The 24,214-nt window shown below is 35.6% G+C and overlaps 1 protein-coding gene across 1 annotated transcript; it reads left to right on the top strand.

Annotated features, from left to right (window-relative positions):
• The first annotated feature begins 764 nt into the window (after positions 1–764).
• Positions 765–15,164, top strand: LOC139852014 (uncharacterized). Its single transcript, XM_071841229.1, has 19 exons — positions 765–1,182; positions 7,465–7,597; positions 7,915–8,048; positions 8,157–8,202; positions 8,314–9,030; positions 9,407–9,541; positions 9,618–9,833; positions 10,238–10,327; positions 10,405–10,652; positions 10,738–10,826; positions 11,164–11,204; positions 11,468–11,498; positions 11,564–11,686; positions 11,907–12,124; positions 12,423–12,518; positions 12,619–12,731; positions 12,983–13,118; positions 13,980–14,084; positions 14,520–15,164. The coding sequence occupies exons 1-19, from the start codon at positions 908–910 to the stop codon at positions 14,718–14,720; spliced, it is 3,147 nt and encodes a 1,048-aa protein (XP_071697330.1). The 5' UTR covers positions 765–907; the 3' UTR covers positions 14,721–15,164.
• The last annotated feature ends 9,050 nt before the right edge of the window (positions 15,165–24,214 follow it).

Genomic DNA, 24,214 nt, shown 5'->3' with positions numbered 1-24,214 from the left:
TTTCGCTGTCGCATACTTAAATAAGGACAAGATTTGGAGTCCATGCTTGTATGATATTGTGTAAAAACTGCATTCAAGAAACTTATTTCGTTGTAACATATTTGTATTGTAAACCATTATGTAATAGTCGTGTGTAAACAGGATATTTTAGATTATCATTATTTGATAATCTACGTAAAGCTTTTTAAACCTTTATTGATGAAATAAAGGTTATGGTTTGTTTTAAAATGAATGCAGTCTTTGAAAAATGTCTCATATAGAGGTCAAAACCTCGCAACGAAATCAATTAATATGAAACGTTTTTAATCAATAAGAACGGGACATTTCAGTCAACTCCACGCTGCACTCTTTTTCCCTTAGCTAAAGTTTTTTCCCACTGAGTTTTCTTTAGCAAGGTTTTTAACGAGGCAGTAACTCGTAGTTGATCTACAATAAAACAAAATTGTCGTTCAAAGGGGAGTGTTATAAATATTGTGGCCGACAACTTTTGTATATACAACCAAAAACATGTGAATTGCATTTGGATAAATTGTGCAGTTGTGAATGACTTTATGTAGTATAAATATCGAACTAATGTAAGCATATCAATACACCATTTTTAAAATATAGAATATTTAATCTCTTCTTCTCTCTTCTATAATATCAATATCAATCAATATTAGTAATATATTTCAAAAATCAAGCCTATAAAAAAAATAGTTATAATCTACTAAATTATAACAAACCAACCTTACACACACCACCGTATAAACAGAAAAAGGAAACGGACCCTAATGGCCTGTTTCCCTAAATCAATCTCATAAACGTGATTCCAGCGCCAAAAACAAAACCCTTTCCTTTCATCTTCCAACCTATACGTACAACATATAGATGTGTAGACCGCGAAACAGAGAAAGGGAAAATAACAATGTCGCAATCATTGGAGCTTCTTCTGCTTCAATTTCTTATGCCGGACAACGAGGCGCGACGGCAAGCGGAAGATCAAATTAAACGTCTCGCTAGGGATCCACAGGTGGTTTCCGAACTCATCGATCATATTCGGTCTGCAAAAACGCCTAATGTACGGCAGCTTTCTGCCGTTATCCTCCGTAAAAAGATCACCGGTCACTGGCCGAAACTTTCCGATGAGCTTCGTCAGCTTGTTAAACAATCTCTCATTGAAAGCATTACTACGGAAAACAGGTTGATTTTTTTTTATTTATTATTTTTCGAATTTCGTTAATCGAACTTTATATCTGATGATTCAATTCTTCATTTGTGTTAATTACTACAATTAATTGCATCTATATATATCATGATATGTGTAGCTAAACGTAATTAACCTGTACAAATTTGTGTCTACAAGCAGCATTGGTATATTTTCTGCTAGGATTCGTGTGTGAAAATTGCCTAGATTATCTTTTAATGATTTATCTATCAAAATAAGATTGATTAGGAAGTCATGTTTAAAAGAGGAAGTGCATAATTCTGGTTAAAATTCTCTTGTTCATCTAGTGATGCAGTGGAGTACCTCAGAATTATAACAATGGTTAGCCAGCGTTGATCTCATAACTACTTATATACGAGTATTGTTAGGAAGAGGGGATCGCCTGGACGTTGGGAGATATAAATTTGAGAGAAAAACAACTCTATTACTCACAAGAATAGATTTACAGAGTATTACAAAACTCTTACAAAAAAAAAACTCTCAAGCTCACACACACTCTCTAGGTTGTGATTACACTTCTCTGAATGATTTGGGATGATTTACAATTGAGGTTTGCACCTCTATTTATAGTAAAAATTCTATGGCGGTGGAAGGGTGTGAACGGAGATGGTGGGCGGCCGTCATCGTGTTCATCTTTGCTTCTTCTACATGGTGTTCAAAGAAGGCTACTTTGAACATCTAGAAGGTGAGCTTCTAGATTGTAGGCTGGAAACTTTCAATTCTCCCCCTCCAGCCGAATCCACGAACATTCCAGTTATGTCTCTGCATAACTCCAACTTCTCTCGAGTCACCACCTTTGTTAACATATCCGCAGGATTCTCCTTTGTATGGATCTTCACTAGTCTCAACAGTTGTCGATTAATTACCTCGCGTATCCAATGATAGCGAATATCAATATGTTTTGTACGGGAATGGTACATAGAGTTCTTGCTCAAATCTAGAGCACTCTGACTGTCACAATGTACCTTGTACTCCTTTTGCTTGATTCCAAATTCTTGGAGATAACGCTTTAACCACAACATTTCTTTTCCAGCTTCTGCGGCAGCAATATACTCTGCTTCAGTTGTGGATAATGCAACACACCTCTGTAGTCTTGACTGCCATGAAACAGCTCCCCCTGCAAAAGTGTAAATGAATCCTGAAGTAGATTTCCTACTATCAGGATCTCCGGCCATATCCGCATCTGTATAGCCTTCCAAGATTGGATCAGCTCCCCCGTAACAAAGACATAGATTCTTTGTACCTTTAAGATATCTGAGAATCCATTTTATTGCATCCCAATGCTCTTTCCCGGGGTTCGAGAGAAAACGACTCACCGTTCCCACTGCATGAGCAATATCGGGCCTTGTACACACCATCGCATACATCAAACTTCCAACTGCTGAGGAATATGGTACTGACGACATCTCCCCGATCTCTTCCTTGGATGAGGGACAAGAACTCTTGCTTAACTTGAAATGGTTAGCTAATGGAATGCTAACAGGTTTGGCATTGTTCATATTAAAACGTGAAAGCACTCGTTCAATATACTTCTCCTGAGATAGCCATAACCTTTTATTCTTCCTATCTCGGGTTATCTGCATTCCCAAAATCTGTTGAGCCTGTCCTAAGTCTTTCATGTCAAAAGACTTAGAGAGTTTCTTCTTCAGCTGGTTGATCTTCGTTACGTCTTTCCCTACGATCAAAATATCGTCTACATAAAGTAGAAGAGCAACGAAATCTCCTTCAGAAAACTTCTGAATGTAGACACACTCATCTGCTGCAGTTTTCTTGTACCCGTGACTCACCATGCACGAGTCAAACTTCTTGTACCACTGCCTAGGTGCCTGCTTTAAACCGTACAAACTTTTCTTCAGCTTGCATACGAGATTATCTCCTGAAACCTCAAAACCTTCTGGCTGCTCCATGTAAATTTCTTCATGTAAATCTCCATGAAGAAAAGCTGTCTTTACATCCATCTGTTCAAGCTCCAAGTTCATACTTGCGACCAATCCAAGTATGACTCTAATTGAAGTCATCTTGACTACTGGTGAAAATATCTCGTCAAAATCAATCCCTTTCTTCTGTTGGAATCCTTTGACTACAAGTCGTGCTTTGTATTTCACCACTTTTCCACTACCATCCATTTTCAGCTTGAACACCCATTTATTTTTCAGTGCCTTCTTCCCGCGTGGAAGTTCTACAATCTCATAAGTTTGATTTTTCTGCAGAGAATCCATCTCATCCTGCATTGCGAGCAACCATTTTTCTTTATCCTTATGAGTTACTGCTTCATGAAAACTCTCCGGTTCTCCATCTTCAGTAAGTAGAAGGTACTCGGATTCTGGATATCTACTCGATGGAATCCGACCTCGTTTAGATCTACGAACTTCTGGAACATTCTGAGGAGATCCACCATCATCTTGACCTTGTGATTGTTCTGGAACGTCTGGCAGATGGGGTTGTGGCTCCCCCTGCTCAGCACCGTCATTTTTCTCATTATCTTCTACTTCTGGAATTTCTTCCTGCACTGAAAATTCATTTCTCAAGAATGATTCCGTTGTTGCCTCTGGCACCTGAGCAGCAACATTTGTCTTCTGAGATATTGTGGGCTTTTCAATATCTTCTATTGTCTGGCTTTCATGGAACACTGCGTCCCTACTTCTGATCACCTTTTTCTCCTTTGGATCCCATAATCTGTATCCAAATTCTTCATCTCCATAGCCTATGAATATGCATGGAGTGGTCCTTGCATCCAGCTTCTGCCTGAGCTCCTTGGATACATGTGCGTACGCCAAACATCCAAATACTCTTAAGTGAGAGTATGATGGATCTTTTCCAGACCAAAGTTTCTCCGGAACTTCAAAATTCAGTGGTACTGATGGAGATCGGTTGATTAAATAACAAGCGGCTCTGACTGCTTCTCCCCAGAATGGCTTTGGCAGCTTAGCCATACTGAGCATGCTCCGAACACGTTCCATGATTGTTCGGTTCATTCTTTCTGCTATACCATTATCTTGAGGGGTACGTGGGACCGTCTTCTCATGTCGGATGCCATTTGATCTGCAATAGGCATCGAACTGCCTGGAAGAGTATTCACCGCCGTTGTCGGATCGAAGACACTTTAACTTCTTTCCTGTCTCACGTTCTACCATGACATGGAACTGTTTGAAGTAATCGAACACCTGGTCCTTCGTCCGTAAGAAATATACCCACACCTTTCGAGAAGTATCATCGATAAACGTCAGAAAGTATCGATTGCCGCCAATTGATTCAACCTCCAAGGGACCGCAAACATCAGAGTGTACCAGACTGAGTAACTCTGATTTTTTCGTTGAAGAGGAATTAAACGAGACTCTATGCTGCTTACCAAACAGACAATGATTGCAAGGATCTAGTGCAGCATCATTGTCTACATTGATAAGCTCCTTCTTTATTAGGGTAGACAACCCTTTCTCACTCATGTGACCGAGTCTCTGGTGCCATAAATTTTGTGAAGCCTCCTTTTCTGCAACATTAATACTGTCTGTGCAGATCTTCACATGAGTCTTGTACAGTGTGCCACAAATGTGTCCTCGAGCGACTATCATAGCGCCTCTTGACAATTTCCATGTGCCTTTACTGAAATGACTATCATAGCCCTGTTTGTCGAGAGCTATCCCAGAAAGTAAATTCAGCCGAAGATCTGGCACATGGCGGACATCCTTCAGAGTGATTGTGCTCCCAGAACTTGTCTTTATCCTGACATCTCCAATTCCGACAATCTCAGCGGAACTGGAATTTCCCATCTTCACAACTCCAAAGTCACCAGCTTTGTATGTTGTGAAGTATTCCTTGTATGGAGTCACGTGGTATGAAGCTGCAGTATCTACCACCCATTCTGTTTCTTCTCGTGAGACGTGAAGGCATGTCTCATCATGGGTTGAACAATAAGCTACATCACCAGAGATAGTCACTAATGTTTCTCCACCCTTATTCTTCGGCTGTGAACTACTTTGACCTTGTTCCTCTTTCAATCTATAGCAGTTCTTCTTCATATGTCCCTCTAATCCACAATGATGACATTTATATGTTGGTTTTCTGCCATCAGCTGACCTGCCCCTGCTTTTGCTTCTGCCTCTCCATTTATTTTTGCTACTCATTCGCTGTCTCCCCCGATTCTCTGTGACAAAGGCATGGGTTTGATCTGTGCCCATGTCTTTTCTCCTTGCCTCTTCACTGAATAGGGCATCCTTGACCATTGACATGGTAAGTTTGCCATTCGGGGCTGAGTTGCTGAGTGTTACTACCAGCGTTTCCCAACTATCGGGAAGGGAACTAAGTAGCAGTAGCGCCTGAACTTCATCGCCAAGCGGCATCTCTACAGACGATAACTGGTTGACCAAGCTCTGGAACTCACTGGTATGCTCGGCAACTGAAGTTCCACTTTTGAGCTTCATGTTGACTAAACGCCTCATCAGCAGGGCTTTATTCCGAGCAGTCTTGGCCTGGTACATGTCCTCCAACTTTTTTCAGAGGACATATGCGTCTGTCTCTTGTGCAACATGGTGGAAGACACTATGATCAATCCATTGACGGATCTGACCAATAGTTTTTCGGTTTGATTTCTTCCACTCTTTCTCTTTGGCAGAATCAGGGTTTATACCCTTCAATTCAATAGGATCGAACAAATCCTTACAGCTGAGGAGATCTTCCATTCGAGGTTTCCACAGCGTGTAGTTTGTGGCTGTGAGCATAATCATAGCTCCGAAAGATGATGTTGACTCTTCTGTGGACATTATCACCTTACAAATAATTTTTCAACACAAACGGGGTTGAATTGTAGAAAACAGAGATCACCGTTACGTCCGGAACGGTTGAAAATGGTGGAATAAACACTTCGCGGCTTAAATTCCACTTACGGGGCAAAATTATAATTTTTATAAACTTCAGGGACCAAGAATGAAATTCTGAAAATTTCAGGGACCAAATTGTAAAATTTCAGAATTGCTACAGTACCGCTACAGTGAATTGCTACAGTGATCGTCTTCTCGGGCAAAAATTCCGGCACCGGTAGTCTTCTCCGGCGAGATTCCGGCGAGTTGACCAAACTTTGACCGCGTTTTCTGGGCTCGTTATAACTCCGTTTAAGTCGCCGTTTTTTGCGTTGGACTCGGTTCGACGAGACGAATCCAATGGTACACTCAAAATTGAATTTTGAGAAAACTTCAGAAGACCCAAAAACTCAACCAACGTCTCTAACTAAGCTCTTGATACCACTTGTTAGGAAGAGGGGATCGCCTGGACGTTGGTAGATATAAATTTGAGAGAAAAACAACTCTATTACTCACAAGAATAGATTTACAGAGTATTACAAAACTCTTACAAAAAAACTCTCAAACTCACACACACTCTCTAGGTTGTGATTACACTTCTCTGAATGATTTGGGATGATTTACAATTGAGGTTTGCACCTCTATTTATAGTAAAAATTCTATGGCGGTGGAAGGGTGTGAACGGAGATGGTGGGCGGCCGTCATCGTGTTCATCTTTGCTTCTTCTACATGGTGTTCAAAGAAGGCTACTTTGAACATCTAGAAGGTGAGCTTCTAGATTGTAGGCTGGAAACTTTCAAGTATAATACTAGCAAAAGCTTTAAAAAATAAAGAAAAACATGCAACTTAACCAACAGAAAGAAAACGACACGGTCTATTGCCAAACTTAATAACCTTAGCAATATCAGTGAAGTGCTAATTTTACCATTTGAGGTTTCATCCTGAAGTCATTGTAACCCAACTCTTTATTATTAAAAATATCTAATAATCGAATGTTTACTAATTAAAACTAATCATTTTTAAATAGTGCTGAAGTAGACCGTTAAGCATGAATCAACCTAATAAAGGTATAGAATACATGTGAAACTATGGCTGGGTGCAACTCATGAATATTGTTGAAACTAGGGTACACTTGCAGAGGACTAACAGAGTATAAAGAACTGGGCATTTTAGGTTATTTAGGGGTTTTTACCTTGAAGAGACCTAGTTAAATGATGGAGGCTTCTGTGTTTTGTTACACAAAGATCATGCTTCTAAAGGTTAATGCTCCTTTTTAGACATTAACAAAACCATTCAATGTCATTAACCACCTCGGATTCTTTATAATGTCTTATCTTCTGTATGCGTTAGTTTGTGTTTATAATTTGGATTCTATACATTTTTTACGTCTGTTTATTCATGCCATGCTTCTTTACTTAATCCAAAAGCTAAACTGATTGCATTCTGACTATCTTGCATTGTCAGTCTACCTGTTAGAAGAGCTAGTGCAAATGCAGTGAGTATCATTGCGAAGTTTGCTGTTCCAGGAGGGGAATGGCCAGATCTACTACCCTTCGTATTCCAGTGCTGTCAAAGTGCACAAGAAGATATGAGAGAGGTGCTTCATTTGTCCTGATCAATCTAAATGTTGATTCTGAGAATTGTAGTCTATTAATTAATGTTCATTTTTAAATCAAATCTAACCACTATTTGTCCAGAGCACTCTTTTCTAGTTTGTGTGTTTAAATGTCTATATACATAAACACAAATATTAACATAACTTTTTTTTTTTAATCGTATTTACTAGTGCACAACTTATTTTCTGCAAGAGAAATCACAGGGTTTTTTTTTTTCTGCTTCAGTTTTGACCTTACAGTGGCGTGTATTATAGGCCGTTTTGGATCAACCTCAACTAACTATATTTCATGTTACAAGGTGGGATTATTATTGTTCAGCTCCTTAACAGAGACAACTGGGGATTCATTCGGACCATATTTTGCAGAATCACAATTACTTCTACTCAAATGCCTACAAGATGAGAGCAGTGGCATTAGAGTGGCTTCTCTCAAGTAATATTTTCTGTTGAATCTTCAATTTGGAATTTTGATGAACTATCCTTATATAAATATTTATATTTATTATCATATAATGTACTTCAAAACTCTGTTATTGAATAGGGCAGTTGGGGCATTTGTCGAGTCCACTCACGATGAATCTCAAGTGGTGAGTCCATCTACTCTCTCCACCAGACATTATTAGCTCTGCTGGTAACTGTAAAACTTGGTTATGTGTATGTCAAATATATTTTCTGACATTGATATTATATACATACAGGTTAAGTTATGTGAAGTTGTCCCCAGCATATTGGAAATTTCAAGACAATATTTGGCCTCCGGTGAGGAAGGTATTGCCATAATTGCTTTCGAGATATTCGATGTGCTGATCGAATCTCCCACACCCCTTCCAGAAGAAGCGATCAAAGCCATAGTACAGTTCTCTCTTGAAGTTGGCTCTAGTTCTAATTTAGAAATTAACACTCGTCATCAGGCTATTCAAATTATTTCGTGGCTTGCAAAATATAAACCAAATTCACTAAAGAATCATAAGTTAGTCATTCCCATCCTCCAAATTATGTTCTCATTGCTTACAGAGGCAACCAACAGTGATGAAGATGATGATCTTTCACCAGATCAAGCTGCTGCAGAAGTTCTCGATACTATGTCTGTGAATTTGTCAAAGCATGTGTTTCAACCTGTTTTTGAATTTGCTTCTGAGAATACTCGTAACGTTGATCCAAAGTTTCGAGAAGCTTCTGTTACAGTTTTGGGTTTGATAACAAAAGGTTGTTTGGAACTGATAAAAGAAAAGCTTGAACCTGTTCTTCATATTGTATTAGAGGCTTTAAGAGATCCTCAAGAGGTTGTAAGAGGAGCTGCATCGTTTGCATTAGGTCAATTAGCTGAGTATCTGCATCCAGAAATTATCTCTCATTATGGAAGGATTCTGCCTCGTGTATTAAGATCCTTAGAAGATGCATCAGATGATGTGAAGGTACATCAAGATCATAGAGTGATTAGTTACTTAATGAATGTCACGTTCATAGTTAAGGGTGTCAATTGTTACACGTTTACTTTCGATTGGGTCGATTTGGGTTATGCTTAATGGAGTATCTAACAGGTTAAGCAGGTACATAAAAAACTTTATGAATAAATAACTCATTTTATCCAGATAACCAAATCAAATTAGCTAATCATATCTGGTACACTAGTTATTTATAAAAGTAACTAATTTTGTAAGAAGTGCTTCAGTGCAACCCAACTTGACCCATTTTGCTCCATATGAAAATGACTTGTTTTGACTGTCTACCCACCTGTCCCAACTGGTCATAGTTATATCTAATTTCATATGTAACTCAATCTTTTTGCAGGAGAAGTCATATTACGCTTTGTCAGCATTCTGTGAGAACATGGGTGTGGAAATTGTCCCATATATTGATCCTTTGATGGGAAAACTACTTGAATCTCTCCAACATAGCCCAAGAAAGTTACAGGAAGCATGTTTGGTAATGATGCTTTCTTCATGCTACACCTGGCCTGATTGATGAGTGAACTTCTCAAACATTTCTTTAATTTATGCAGTCTGCAATTGCTTCGATTGCATCTGCTGCACAGAAAGCATTTGTCCCTTATGTTGAAAGGGTTTTGAAACTAATGAAAAAATTTATGGTTCTTCCAAATGCCGAGGACCTCCGTTCACGAGCCAGGGCTACTGAACTGGTCGGGATAGTTGCAATGATTGCTGGAAGGGAGATGATGGAACCCATTTTACTACCTTTTATTGAAGCTTCAGTTTCTGTAATAATACTATCATTATTTCTATTTATAGTACAGCTAGATATGGTAAAATGGCTGTTGGGCTGGCTAGCTTACTGCTCTAAATTGGGAAATTCCTAGTAGGTGATAAGACAGGTTCAGCTGAAACACCTTTTGTCCAAATCTTTGAAAGTGTTTTTGAGTAATTGGTGGGTCAAATTCAACAATATTCAATTGTTTGAATAAATTAATTTATGCACAAAACACACATCTATGACTTTCAACCCATTTGACCCTTTTCCTATTGGTCTAACATTCAGATCTGACCATTTTTATTATGGATGAAACGTTAAGCCGAATCGACCCATTTTTAGGTATATGGGTAGAATTTGTCATCTACTTGAAGGTTAATCTTGAAATGGTCTAACTAATAACAAACGACTTAGGGATATGTACTGGGGTACAGTGAACTTCGTGAGTATACTAATGGACTTTTTAGCAACATGGCAGAAATTTTGGAAGATGGAATGGTTCAGGTATGCACTTTACTTTGGATTATCTTTTACGTTGCTTGACATGTGTTTTAATGTCTGGAAGATGTTCTGGTAAACAGTATCTTCCCCATGTTGTACCATTGGTATTATCTTCTTGCAATCTTGATGATGAACCTGCTGTTAATATTGAGGATTCTGATGAGGATGAAGATGTTGTAGGCCTCGGTGCAGTTTCATCTGATGATGAAACTCAAGATGAACCAAGAGTGGGCGATATCAGAATAAGAACCGGGGTTTTAGATGAAAAAGCTGCTGCAACTCAAGCCCTTGGTTTATTTGCACTTCATACAAAAAGTGCCTATGCCCCGTATCCTTTTGGTTATTTATATTTATCACTGTCAAAATATAAAAGCACCTAGAACTGTAATTCTGATTTCTTTAATTATCTCAAGTTATGTGGAAGAGTCATTGAAGATTATGGTGAAACATTCAGCTTGTTTCCATGAAGATGTCCGACTTCAGGCCATTACTGGTTTGAAACGTAAGTGACAGATAGTTCTCTTCAAACATGAGTGTGTTTGTCTATCATAAATTTGGTATGCACATACGATACTTTAACTTAAGTAATAAAAACAGCTTCTTGTTTCACCAAGTTTCTCCCTTTAAATGGACAATGCTTTATGCTTTATTGATAAGTTATATCTATATCTATATCTATACAGATACACAATAGAAATATATTTAAAGCATGGTAAGTTTCCATAATTGGTTTGAGGTTACGATGAATGTGCTATGTGTCCATCTTAGCTTATATATATCATAATAAGTTGAGAACTATAGCAACATCATGTAAAGTGATGACTGTATTTCTGTTGCAGATATTTTAACAGCTGCACATGCCTATGTACAAGGTCCTAATGTAAGAGTACTTCCTCGCCCATTTTGATATTTGACATCTGCCCATCATAAATGGCATTTAATAGATGGTTGTTGATTCTTCCCTCATCCCTCCTTTTTAAATTATATTTCTAAAATACTTGTCTTGTAGTATCCCATATAGTGACTATTAAAGTGTTAATATATTATAAAATTTTGCTCCCCTATGCACATGCAGATATAATCACTACTCACCACCTTTCATAACCTCCTACTTTGTGTGTAAGTTCATGTTCCATTTTGCAGGACGGAGCATTAAAGTCAAAACCACTCCTTGGTAAGTTTCATGGATCTTCAGGTGTAAGTCGATAACTTGATATCTTATGATATATGAAATTCCAGATGCTGTGATGACCATTTATATCAAGACAATGATTGAAGATGATGACAAGGAAGTGGTCACTCAATGTTGCATGAGCGTAGCAGAGATCATTAAGGATTTCGGATATGCCGCCATTGAACCTCGTATGTTTTTTTTTTTTTATTATTATTATTATTATTATGTTGTGTTCTTGGAGGTGCCAATGCTAACCAGTGTTTGGAATTGTATACTATATACTATTTTTTAAAATTGTCATATTCCTAGCACTTCTGATCGTATGATTTTTACCAACTATTGCATAATCACTTTAGAAACACTCCATAAATTGTTCTCATTCTATTCTTTTTTAAATTTTGAATGCAGACATGTCTCAGCTTGTAGAGTCAACAGTAGTATTGTTAAGGCAGAAATCAGTCTGTCAACAAGTAGAATCTGACAGTGATATCGAGGAAGATGATCATGCACATGATGAAGTGCTCATGGATGCTGTTACAGACCTCCTTCCTCCTTTTGCGAAAACTATGGGTCCCAATTTCGAACCTATCTTTGCAACTCTATTTGATCCATTAATGGAGTTTGCGGTGAGCTTTATATAGACTATCATGTTTATATATTGTAGAGATGACAAATGCTTTCTCAGCTTGGATTATCGTGTCAAATAGGATATCAGAAGTTATATTATTCCAGTTATATTCTAACACATTCTGTTAAACCTCTGCGTGGCTTCCGACTGTCCCTAATAACTATGTATTCATTTTACTTGTTTGACTTATTTAGGATGAACTGAAGTTGCTCAATAATAAATTAATGGTGTGAAATTGACACCTCTATTTCATTAGTCACTCTTTCTCTAACATTTGTTAAATCATGGGGCTGCAGAAAGGATCACACTCAACACAAGATCGGACCATGGTGGTTGCATGTCTTGCTGAAGTTGCTCAAAATATGGGTGCTCCAATTTCTGGCTATATAGATGTAACTTTTTTTGTGTGGATATATTGTTCCACTAGCAATTGGTTTCAGGAAGTTATGTTTTTTATTGAAGTTGATTTCTGGAATGATGTCCTTTTTTCAGCCATTGATGCCCTTTGTACTGAAAGAATTAGCTTCATCATCAGCAACCAATAGGAGGAATGCTGCATTCTGTCTCGGAGAGTTGTGCAAGAATGGTGGCGACCGCAGTCTTAAGTATACTTTTCCTTATACTTATAATATTAACTGTTTGAAGTGTTTACCTGTTTTCAAACGTTCGTATAAGGGTGTGCAGTAATCGATACACTCTCACAACTCTGCTTTTGTCTATGAATAATATTCAAACATTTACCTTTATATATATGCCAAGTGAAACATTACATTTTTGTAGACCACAACTCAAAAATTTAATCTTTGGCCATTTTGGTATTGTTTTGATGAGGTTTGCTCCTTCCCTTATATATCAGATACTTGAGTGATGCGTTGGAATGCCTTTACCCGTTGTTAGGAGAGTCTGAGGTAGACGATTCTGTAAGGGACAATGCTGCTAGTGCAGTTTCAAAGATGATTGTTGCTCACCAGGCATCTGTTCCATTAAATCAGGTTGTCATACTAGTTGATTTGGCAATTTCAAACTATTTACTCTTCAAGGGTTGATTTGTGCTATGTTTTATCTCTAAGGGGTATTAAATCAGCATAGACGGTTTCAAAAAAAAAATGGGTTGAAAATCGCCCAAAGTGTATTTATTAATTCATAAAACCATCTTACAGCATTTTATTCAGAAAAAATTTGTCATTAGTGATTAAGTAACTTTTGTAACCATATATGGCACTATATATTTTGTAATGATAATACTAAAGGATAAATTGTGTTTTTGGTCAACCATTTTCGACTTGTTTTGACTCACACCAAAATACCTTTTTGACCCGTTACTCAACCAGCCGATTTTGCCATATGTACATACAGTAGAACCTCTATAATTTAATACTCGATAAATTAATAACCTCGATAAAATTAATAATTTGTCCGGTCCCAACTTGGGACCTGTACAAAATTGAACCCCAATCGATAAAATAATAAGATAATAATTTTTTTGAAATCCAATGTAAATATATTAGTCCCATCGAAACTATAAATTAATAATTACTATTTTTTTTTAAAATCCCAATGTACATTGAACTTGACAAGTTCATTAATGTGTGAACGCCGTCCGTACATGAGAATTTTGTAGTTGATTGTTTATGCTTTATTCAAATAGGTAAGGTGAACGGACATAATAATTTCAAATGCCGATGCATTAATTTGAAAATTGATCAAAAATATAAGTCGGTTTTTTAAATTAATAATTTATTAATTTATCGATATAATAATATCTCGCTAAATTAATAAAATATGCCGGTCCCAACATCATTAATTTATAGAGGTTTTACTGTACTAGTAATAGTTTTTTCATGTTCTTTCAGGTTCTTCCTATTCTCCTGCGAGTTCTTCCCTTAAAAGAAGATCACGAGGAATCTGTCCATGTATATAGTTGTGTCTGCCACCTTGTCTTATCATCCAACTCACAGGTACTTCATTAGAACGAACTTTCCTTCCTAGAGGTGGTAAAATGGGTGGGTCAGTCTAGTTGGGTAACGATGTGGGTTGACCCAGACCACTTTTTCTAATTTCTTTATGGAGAAATAATGTGCCTAGTATAATCTTAAGTATTAGTTAACTAATAATCTTCTCCCCAAATAAAATGATTTTGGGGGATTCATGCATTAAACATATACTTTCGGCTGCTTTTGACACATTAGGCCAATTTGACTTGTTTTCTTCTAAGCTATTTTTTTACCCCTTTGACTCGTTAGCGATAAAACATAACCCAAATCAACTCGTTTATAAGGTAACGGATCAAATTACCCACCTCTACTACTACTACCCATTTGGTAAATCAGCATTTGGTAAATGTATTGCTAACATGATTCCCTGGTGTATACTTACTGATGAATGTGCAACAGATCCTTCAGCTAGTTTCTGATTTGGTTGTGGTATTTGCACAAGTAGCCATCTCACCACTTGAAACACGACAAGTTAAACTTCGAATAGGAGGAGCCCTATCTCACTTAATATCACTATATGGTAAGAAAATGCTGCCAATTCTGAAAAGCCTCCCACCAAAATCTGCCCGTGCGTTAGCTGCTACTTTACCCAAGACTTAATGGTCATTAAGCGCCTCAACATGCTCATCTACTATATGTAAAGACATCTCCCTCCAATGTGAATAGTTCTGGAGTTTATTATAATTTTCAGCCAGCTCAAATAGCCATAGTTTTTTAATCCGGGTAAACAATTTACAAACTAGGTAGTTTCTCATAGTAGCATTCGATGTCGATATCGCCATTTAAAAAAAAAAAGGTAGTTTCTCAGAGTTGTATTCATGAGTCATGACCTTACAATTCCCAGAAACCCTTTATCATATACTAAAACCAAACCCTTCATGTAAGCCGTAAATATTAACGATAAAAGAAACAAAAGTGTAACTGAACATGCAAGATATATAGAGGTGGCGAATTCGACCCAGATAACGATAAAAGAAATAAAAGTGCAACTAAATGTGCAACTGTGCATATATCTTTTCAGTTGCAACTCATCATTGTATTTGTTTGTTGGGTATAATTTTATTTGATCAACACTTACCTTGTTTTAGTTATTTGCTATGTATTTGTTTATTTCTATTGTCTATTGTTTATTTGATCAACAACACTTGCCAAGATTTTATAAATGCTAGTATATATTATATTATATACCTATGTCTAAAAGGCAAAGGCTAAATGAATAGTACTATTCCTTTTTCCACTTTTCGCAAACTTAACCTCCAACTTTTATTAAAATACAAATCGCTCCCCACTTTACACTCTTATTAAAATACAAATCGCACCCCCACTTTATACGTATATTTTTTTCTAAATTTCACAAACATAACCCCCTAACTTTTATTAAAATACAAATCGAACCCCCACTTTACTAACTTTTTTTTTTTTACTAATACTCAATTTTCACAAACTTAACCCCCTAACTTTTATTAAAATAGAAATCGAACTCCCACTTTATACGTATATTTTTTTAAATTTCACAAACTTAACCCCCTAACTTTTATTAAAATACAAATCGAACCCCCACTTTACTAACTTTTTTTTAAATAAAACCCGAACGCTAAAAGAGGCAACTTTCACAAAAGGAACAACCCTTCAATGTTAGATGTCAAAAAAAATTCTTTTTTACAAAATAGATCAAGACTTTTTTTTAACTCGCATTCAAAACGGAGCCCCCGCGCGAAGCGAGGGCTCCACATCTAGTTTAGACTAACAATGAAAAATAATCGAGTAACAATTATTTATGTTTAATATATTATATATTATATACCTATATCTAAAAGGTATAGGCGAAATGAATAGTCCTATTCTTTCTCCTACTTTTCGCAAACTTAACCCCCTAACTTTTATTAAAATACAAATGAAACCCTCACTTTATACGTATATTTTTTTCAAATTTCACAAATTTAGCCCCCTAACTTTTATTAACATACAAATGGAACACTCACTTTACTAACTTTTTTTTTTTACTAATATTCAATTTTCACAAACTTAACCCCCTAACTTTTATTAAAATATAAATCGAACTCCCACTTTATACGTAAATTTTTTTCAAATTTCACAAACTTAACCCCCTAACTTTTATTAAAATACAAATCGAACCCCCACTTTACTAACTTTTTTTTTTTTAAATAAAACCCGAACGCTAAAAGAAGCAACTTTCACAAAAGGAACAACCCTTCAATGTTAGATGTCGAAAAAAATTCTTTTTTACAAAATAGATCAAGACTTTTTTTTTTTAACTCGCATTCAAAACGGAGCCCCCGGCGCGAAGCGAGGGCTCTACAACTAGTTAGAACAATTATTTAAACAATTATGCTTTTGGTTTGTAAACAATTATGCTTTTGTTTATGTTTAATCTATTTTTATTTCTTTGAAAAAGCCAAAATTTTATTAGATGAAAATGTTTGTACAAATGCTATATAATTGTGACAAATACAACACTAACACAATGACTATATAGTGCAATATATATTTATCTACGGGTGAAATGACCCGTGGAATCACGTGTTTGTTTAAACGAAACAGTTTAATGATATGTTTTAGGTATTAAGTGAATGTAAATGCTAAAGTCATTTAGTTTAATGACCTGTGGAATCACGAATTTCAACTAAGAAACATTTCGTTGTTTTTACAAACATATTGATGTACTTAACTTGATCAGAAAAAATGAACAACATTTATTCTCCCACCACCATCTTTCAAATTTCATCACAATTACTATTTTACTTGTCATAAAAGCCTACATGACAACCTTATATTGAGACATGTATTTCGTATACATATGTAATGCAATTAATCTCGTAAAAATAATCTTTATTTAAATAATAATAATATAATAATTAATAATTAATTATAAGTATAAATAATAATTTTTTTTTGAAAGACAAACTCACACACACCACTACACGAATTAATCACGAATTATATATACAAATTGTCCTAAGCAGGACTCGAACCCTCAACCTTCTGGTTGAAAGGGCTACCTCGATACCGCTGGGCCAATGACCCTTTGGTAGTATAAATAATAATAATAATAATGTTTGCTTAAAATTGACTGCAAATATTAGCTTAAGCATAATCCAATACGAATATTAAGCCAAACAAAATTAAATAAGTAGGGTAGGAAAATTTGAAGGTTACCATTGAACATCCAAAATATGGATAACCTTCTATGCCATAGCCATTATCTTGATGAAAAAATAATGAAATCACAATGATGGAATAAAGTCACATATCTTGAGAAAGAAAGGAGATATAGAAAAATTTAATGTAAAAAGATGAACGTGAATCGTATATTATGATGAGGAAGAACCGTTGATATGGTTGTGATTTATTGAAATTGAAAGAATTGATGGTCGTTTAGATTTCCTAAGTTTTTTTTTTTTTTCATTTGAGTTGAAGGAGCGTATCTACTGAACTGCACGTGCGTATTTTCTACTTCATTTGGGTAGAGACTTGTTAGAGATTTTATAGTAAGTAATTTTTTTATTTTTAAATTAATTATGATTAATGACATCATTTATATTTTTATATATGAAATGTTTAAGCAAAATGAAGTGTTAAATTGTGAAATGATGACATCATCATTTTAGAGATTTAATAGAAGTTATAGATAGATGTAATGTTTTAATTTGTTCAATAATAATTATTTATTTTTGAAAGATTTTTATTTAATATATTTTTTATATTTATTACTTACTTTTATATATTCAATTTTAAATATCATCATTAATCAACATTCAATTAATTATCTATTAATCTTTGATTTGTCAATTAATCCGATGCAGTCCAATTAAATCCCCAAATAACGTTTTAACTTTTTATTAATAAATAAAATAAAAATAATGATAATAATTTAAAAAGTATGGAAAATGGATAATAAAGAACTGTGAGTTGGGAAACACACACCCTATATTTTACGTACTAGTTTTATGAGCCCGTGCGTTGCACGAAAATTGTAACTTTGTGTTTTCATAAGTTTTGTGTTTTGAGCCCGTGCGTCACATGACTATTAATGAACGGAAAGTGTACATATAATAGTATCGAATGATTTAAATACTTAAAAACCATTGACTTAATTTCAAAAGGGTTAAAATTATAAATAGATCATATACATTCATTTTTGCCCCAATGTATGCTATATACCCCCAAAAATATCAATGTAGGTTATATACTCTTAAAAGTTGTATCGATGTACACAAATTTAACAAGTTACTTGCTAAACCGGTAAAGTTAATTATTTAACATTTTTTTTTGCATTTTATATGGCTACAAATAGATCATATACTTTCAGTTTTGTTCCGATGTAGGGTATATACTTTCAGTTTTGTTCCGATATAGGCTATATACTTTCAGTTTTTTTCCGATGTATCACCAACGTCATTCTCCACGTAGGATGCCACATCATCGTTTAGTTATTTATCTGGTTAATAAGTTTTGTCCGTTCATATTAGTACACTTTATGAAAGTATATAGCTTACATTGATATTTTCCGGGGTATATAGTCTACATTGGGACAAAAATAAAAGTATATGACTTATTTATAGCTTTAACCCATTTCAAAAACATAATGATTATCATCCAATATTTTATATATATATATATTTTTCTTCCGTAATTGTTATATGACAATTACGAAGTCATATTTTATATTTTTTGTCCAATAGACAAGTTCATAAAACTATCTATCTATATATATATATATATATATATATATATATATATATATATATATATATATATATATATATATATATATATATATATATATATATATATATAACGTTGCCGGTAGATTTCATCCGACTCCGGCGTACTCATCTCCTTCGATCGATAAGACATTGAAGGTTTTTCAATTGTTGATTAACATGGTTGATTTTGAAGCAGTGTAACATTCGTACGGTCCGACGACCACAACAGTCATCACCATTTCATACAAGGTATTTTCACGAATTTGATTTGTTGCTTTAATTTGTACCGATGATTTAATCTTTCAGCTTTGCATTAAATACGCTATTTCGTTATTTATATCAATTTTTGTGTTCTGTACGCTAACTCATGAAAAATTGTTGCAGTCTTAACAATTTAAATTTTAGTTCTATGCTTATTGATTTACTATGATGGGTATTGTAATAAATAAAGAGCTAATTTGATATTAAAGATGAAGACATCATGCTTATTGTTTCTACACTGTTTATATGTATGAGTTAGAATGGGGCTGTAGTCATGAAGTCATATTATGGCTACTCTCCTGTACTTCTATCTGTTTCTTTGAGTTTTAATATATGGTTGCCTTCAAAAAAAATTTATGATCTCCATTCGTAAATGTTTACGTTTTATAACACTATGCTATCATTACCTTCATATATTAAGTTTATTTATCTATTTATATATGTTTATTCTTATTGTTTAGTTGGTTATGTTTTAAGTTAAACAATGTGTTTTTGAAACATTGTAGGTGTTTGCGAAAAGTCCTCAGTGACGGTTTGGAGATAGAATGCAACTCAAACTCATGCGAATCTTCAGATATAAAATTTTATATTATGTGCATCATGTATCAATAGGAGGTTTGATAATCTAATACTATATAACAATCACATGCTCTCCCGATTAGTCGGTTCCTTGAAAAAGCTCATTCGCTATCCTCTTTGGTGAGCATTTGGGTGAGTTCGGCCCGTTTGACCAATGAGTGTCAAATTAGGCATTTGTTAACTTAGATTTGTCACATATGTTGTATTAAATAAATTTGCAGGTTTTGGTATTTTGAAAATGAGTTTTGATTATATTTTGGTTAAAGTGTAAGTCTTGACCCACATGGGTGAAATAGTGTCCATTTTGACCCGTATATATTGTAATTGGAAATTTGAAGTTGTCAACAGGTTTATAATCTCATTTTAGAGTTGTGGTGTGATTTTGGGTTACTCGGGTACATTGGATAAGAGTTTGGGTCATCAACCTATTTTAATGTCATTTTCGGTACAAGTGGTAAAATGACTCTCGGGCTTACTTTACGGGCTCGTAAGTAGTAAATGGTTAAGTTTGGGTAAAACTAATAATTTGGACATACAATGTTCCCTACAAGCGTAAATACGATATATTATATGTTCGAGTTTTTCGAGTCTAGGCACGTTTTAAATAGATGCCGAAACGGGGACGAGGTTTGTAACTTCTATTTAAAAACAACAGGTAATAGCTACATCAGTACAACAACAACACAGTTCGGGAGTCTATTTTTGTAGGCTTATAACTTTCAAATCATAAATCCATTTTTGACAAATAAACTGTCTATGGAAAGGTGAGATTGTCAACTTTCCAATGGTCATGTTCTAATAGGTTAAATCACATTTGATGGGACCCAAATTCTTCTGTGAAGTCGCACGTGTAGTGTAATCCCAAGAAACCTTTTTTTTCAACTCACTACAAAAAGTTTTCGAGTCCGGTTGAAACATTTTTAAACTAAATATTAACTATTGTTTTATATGGGTCAAAACAAGGTGGGTTAACCCATACTCTTCTCACTTCTCTTGTCCAGAATTTGTAAGTTTTCTAATAATGAAGTAGGGATGTCTCTATAAACACGTACACACACTGAATTAAATGGATATTTCTGTTTGTTTTCATTTGAAGTAGCAAAATGGGTGAGTTAGGGGTTAAGGAAACAAGTCATGTTTGTTATGGGTCAAAACAATTTGGGTTGACCTATAACCCTTCTCCTTTCAAAAAATTCTGAGTGTTTTTTTCTTCTTAATTATCATGAATACATTTACAATTATTTTATTGTTCATATAGTAAGCCAATTTTTTATTATATTAATTTGATTTGATGTTATGAATGAACAGGTGCATTGTGAGACAGTTTGCAATAATGGGCTCCCTTATGAACCTTAACGGTGCATTGTGTGACAGTTAGCAATAACGGACTATACTCATTATCCGTGTGCTTTGCAATGACTATCAACAAAAGTCAAAGAAGTGTTGCAACACCTATAAATTATAATAGCATGTTGGTATCCACTTTATCTTTCACTAAATGTCTATAGTATAACACGGTACTTTATCGAGTTAAAGTACAACGCGATTCTTTATCGAGTTAAAGTACCGTGTTTGTCATGAGGTCCGGAAAATCTAGACCACGATTTTTCTCAGGTTTTTAATGAACATGTTGCTGGTGGTGCAAACTTTCAAGAAGGCACAAGTAATGAAATATAATCATTTTTATGTCTCTGAGTATGAGGAATAGTTCAGGTGTATGGATATTAGTAATCATTCCTAGAAAATTTTTCACCATATTGGTGATATGTTGGAGTTATATACAACATATGTAACTATCTCGACCAATCTACATGATGGATTTTGATTGAGCAGTCTCTCAAAGTTGGTGTCCCGGTAATGTTACTTTGAATATTAGCAATACGTTTATTTTTTTAATTGAATATAAATATCTTTCTCGGTAAATTGATCAAAGCGTTTTCCATTTTTTTTTAATTTTTTATGCCAAAAGAATTTTTATTACTAAACAAACTGGGATAAAAACAAATGGGCTATGTGCACAACGGCAGCCAAATAAACATCATACAGGACACGAAAGCTATTTACATTTATCTGATAATAAATAACTAAAAAAGAAAAAAGTCGAGAATGCAGGTATACAGGAAAAGTCTCCAACACCCAACACCACATTGAGGGGGACATACTTGAGGATACAAGCTAGGATAAAAGTCAGAGTACAATGCTCAGGAAAACAGTGACAAAGCACTTGACCCTAACCCACTTAGACCTGAAACAATGTAGTAGATGGGTGAGAACTTTTTTATTAAATAGGTAAAATTTACATGTATATTGTCTAACATGCTTTAAGCATTTTTTTAGTTAACTTTCCCGCACTTTGATCAGTTTGATACCTTGCATCTTAATGCTATATTAAATTCAAGCAATGCAAACATATGTCAGTCCATTGATGCTACACGTTAAATATAGTGCCTACAAGGTATAGTTGTTCGAACTTGGTAATTATATTTTCATTTTTATTGAATGTTACATTATATCAACTTTTCGGATCATTAGTTAAACTTACTCTGTTCAGATACATATGTATTGAGCTCCACATCAATATATATTCAGTTTATATGGTTACATAAACACTGTATTATGCACTAACAAAAAACATTATTATTATTATTATTATTATTATTATTATTATTATAATAATAATAAACTTAAAAGTTTTAAAACTTACAAAAAATTAGTGGGAAGCCTAGAGACAATCTGGGCCCCCACACCTCTAGCAATAGCAAAACCTATCCTAGTAAAAATATGAGCACCAGCACCGGCACCAATATCTTGCGCCATCGAACTCTTCTGAACCCGTTTTAGCAAAGAAACAGCCTCCTTCTCTAATTCCCCAAGGGAAGAAAATGAGAAAGGAATGAAACCATAACCAATCGCCAGACAACTAGATTCGTACTTGACCCGCTTCCGACGAGCCGCATTAATCACAGCACGTCCAGGGACAAAGTCAGAAAGCCCAGACTGTGTCAAAGGAGAAGACCCTGTCAAGTCAACACAAACATCGCGACCACAATCCCAGGAGTAAAGTAACACATCTGCAGGTCTGAGGGCCCTGTCGTTCCCTCCAGACAACCCAATGTCAACCTCCTTTCTCGCTGAAATCCCAGATCGATAACAAACATCAACAAGGGAATCCCGGACAATATTATGTCGATGCTTAATGCCCACCATACCAGCACAAGACACCGCGTGATCCCCGAAAATATCCCCAGTAAAAACCCTTGAACAGGCAGAGCATGCCGTCGAGATAGAGAACAATGGAACACCTAACCGGTAGCACAACACACATCGGTAAGTCTTTGCGTTCATCGTCTGACCCAACCCCAAAATAGGGACTGCCCTTAGCCAAGCAGAGGTGTGATCACTCTGCTGCGATTTCCATAGGGCCGATTGTCGGGGAGATAACGAAAAAGTGGATTCTGCAGAAGCGGTAACCTTTGTGAAATAAACATCTGCCAATTTCTTCATGAGTATTGGGGCAGCGACCTCACTCGGATTACCTAAAATATCAAACCCAACCGTTTCATTAAACAGACCCAATGCATCTTCAAAAGCACGACCAAGACCAACAATACCCGCATGACGTAGGAGCTTGGTCTGCAATCCAGCAGACTGTAATCGAGAAGCCAGAAAAGCATAATGACGAACATCTCCCGCAGAATAAACACCAAGCCCTCCAAATGCAAATGGCAAGGTGGCAAGCCGCCACTGCCAATCACCAAACCCAGGCCCTGAAGCAGTAACAATACGCTCCAAGGAAGATCGAAGGGCTCCATCGAAAGCGCGTTGAGCCGCCTCAAATATACTAGGAGGACAAGTACGCAAGAAAAAGTAGAGTTTAGAAACTCCCGTACATGCCCTAAGCAACAACAACTCACACTGAGGATCATCAAGCTTAGCAACCTTATCCATAAGCGCAATGGACTTGGTCACCCTTTGCATCACCAGTTCACTACTAAAACCAGGATCGGAACTTGCGGGGGCCCCAAGCAACTTAACACCATTTAAAGGCCGAGCAATATTAGGAGGAAAGACACCTACTTGCCTGCTGCGAGGGTCCTCCGTAGGCCAGAAAATTTCTGTTTTTTCAACGTTGAGATGCAGCCCAAAACGAGGCCCATCCTCCATAATCAAATGCAAAACCTTTCCCACCACCAAAGTGTCCCCAATAATAGTACCATCATCCAAATACCACGCCTGAAGACAAATGGAGTATATGCCCATCCTCCATTGGAACATTATTATTATTATTATTTTGTATTTGTTCCAATGGAGTATATGCACATGATGAATTTCTAAAATGATGTAGTTAGTAGTTAACAACCGTTTTCATTAATAACGTTTACGATACTAATATTTTCAATATCTTTGTTTTCGATACAAATCTTATCAATAATGAAGGGTTTCGTCATTGTAATTGTATCATACACCTAATAAGTATCAATACTAACGTTTTCGAATACTATTTTTAGAGCTGCCGTGCAACGCACG

The sequence above is a fragment of the Rutidosis leptorrhynchoides genome, chromosome 6 (assembly GCF_046630445.1).
Source record: "Rutidosis leptorrhynchoides isolate AG116_Rl617_1_P2 chromosome 6, CSIRO_AGI_Rlap_v1, whole genome shotgun sequence".
NCBI classification, from domain to species: domain Eukaryota; kingdom Viridiplantae; phylum Streptophyta; class Magnoliopsida; order Asterales; family Asteraceae; genus Rutidosis; species Rutidosis leptorrhynchoides.
This window is presented reverse-complemented; position numbering and strand designations above follow the sequence as displayed.

Excerpts from the sequence above, each read along its gene's own strand:
- LOC139852014 (XM_071841229.1), top strand. The coding sequence starts at position 908 with ATGTCGCAATCATTGGAGCTTCTTCTGCTTCAATTTCTTATGCCGGAC. Across the intron at positions 10,653-10,737 it reads ACAAAAAGTGCCTATGCCCC|TTATGTGGAAGAGTCATTGA; the intron begins GTATCCTTTTGG and ends AATTATCTCAAG. Across the intron at positions 10,827-11,163 it reads GGCCATTACTGGTTTGAAAC|ATATTTTAACAGCTGCACAT; the intron begins GTAAGTGACAGA and ends TTTCTGTTGCAG.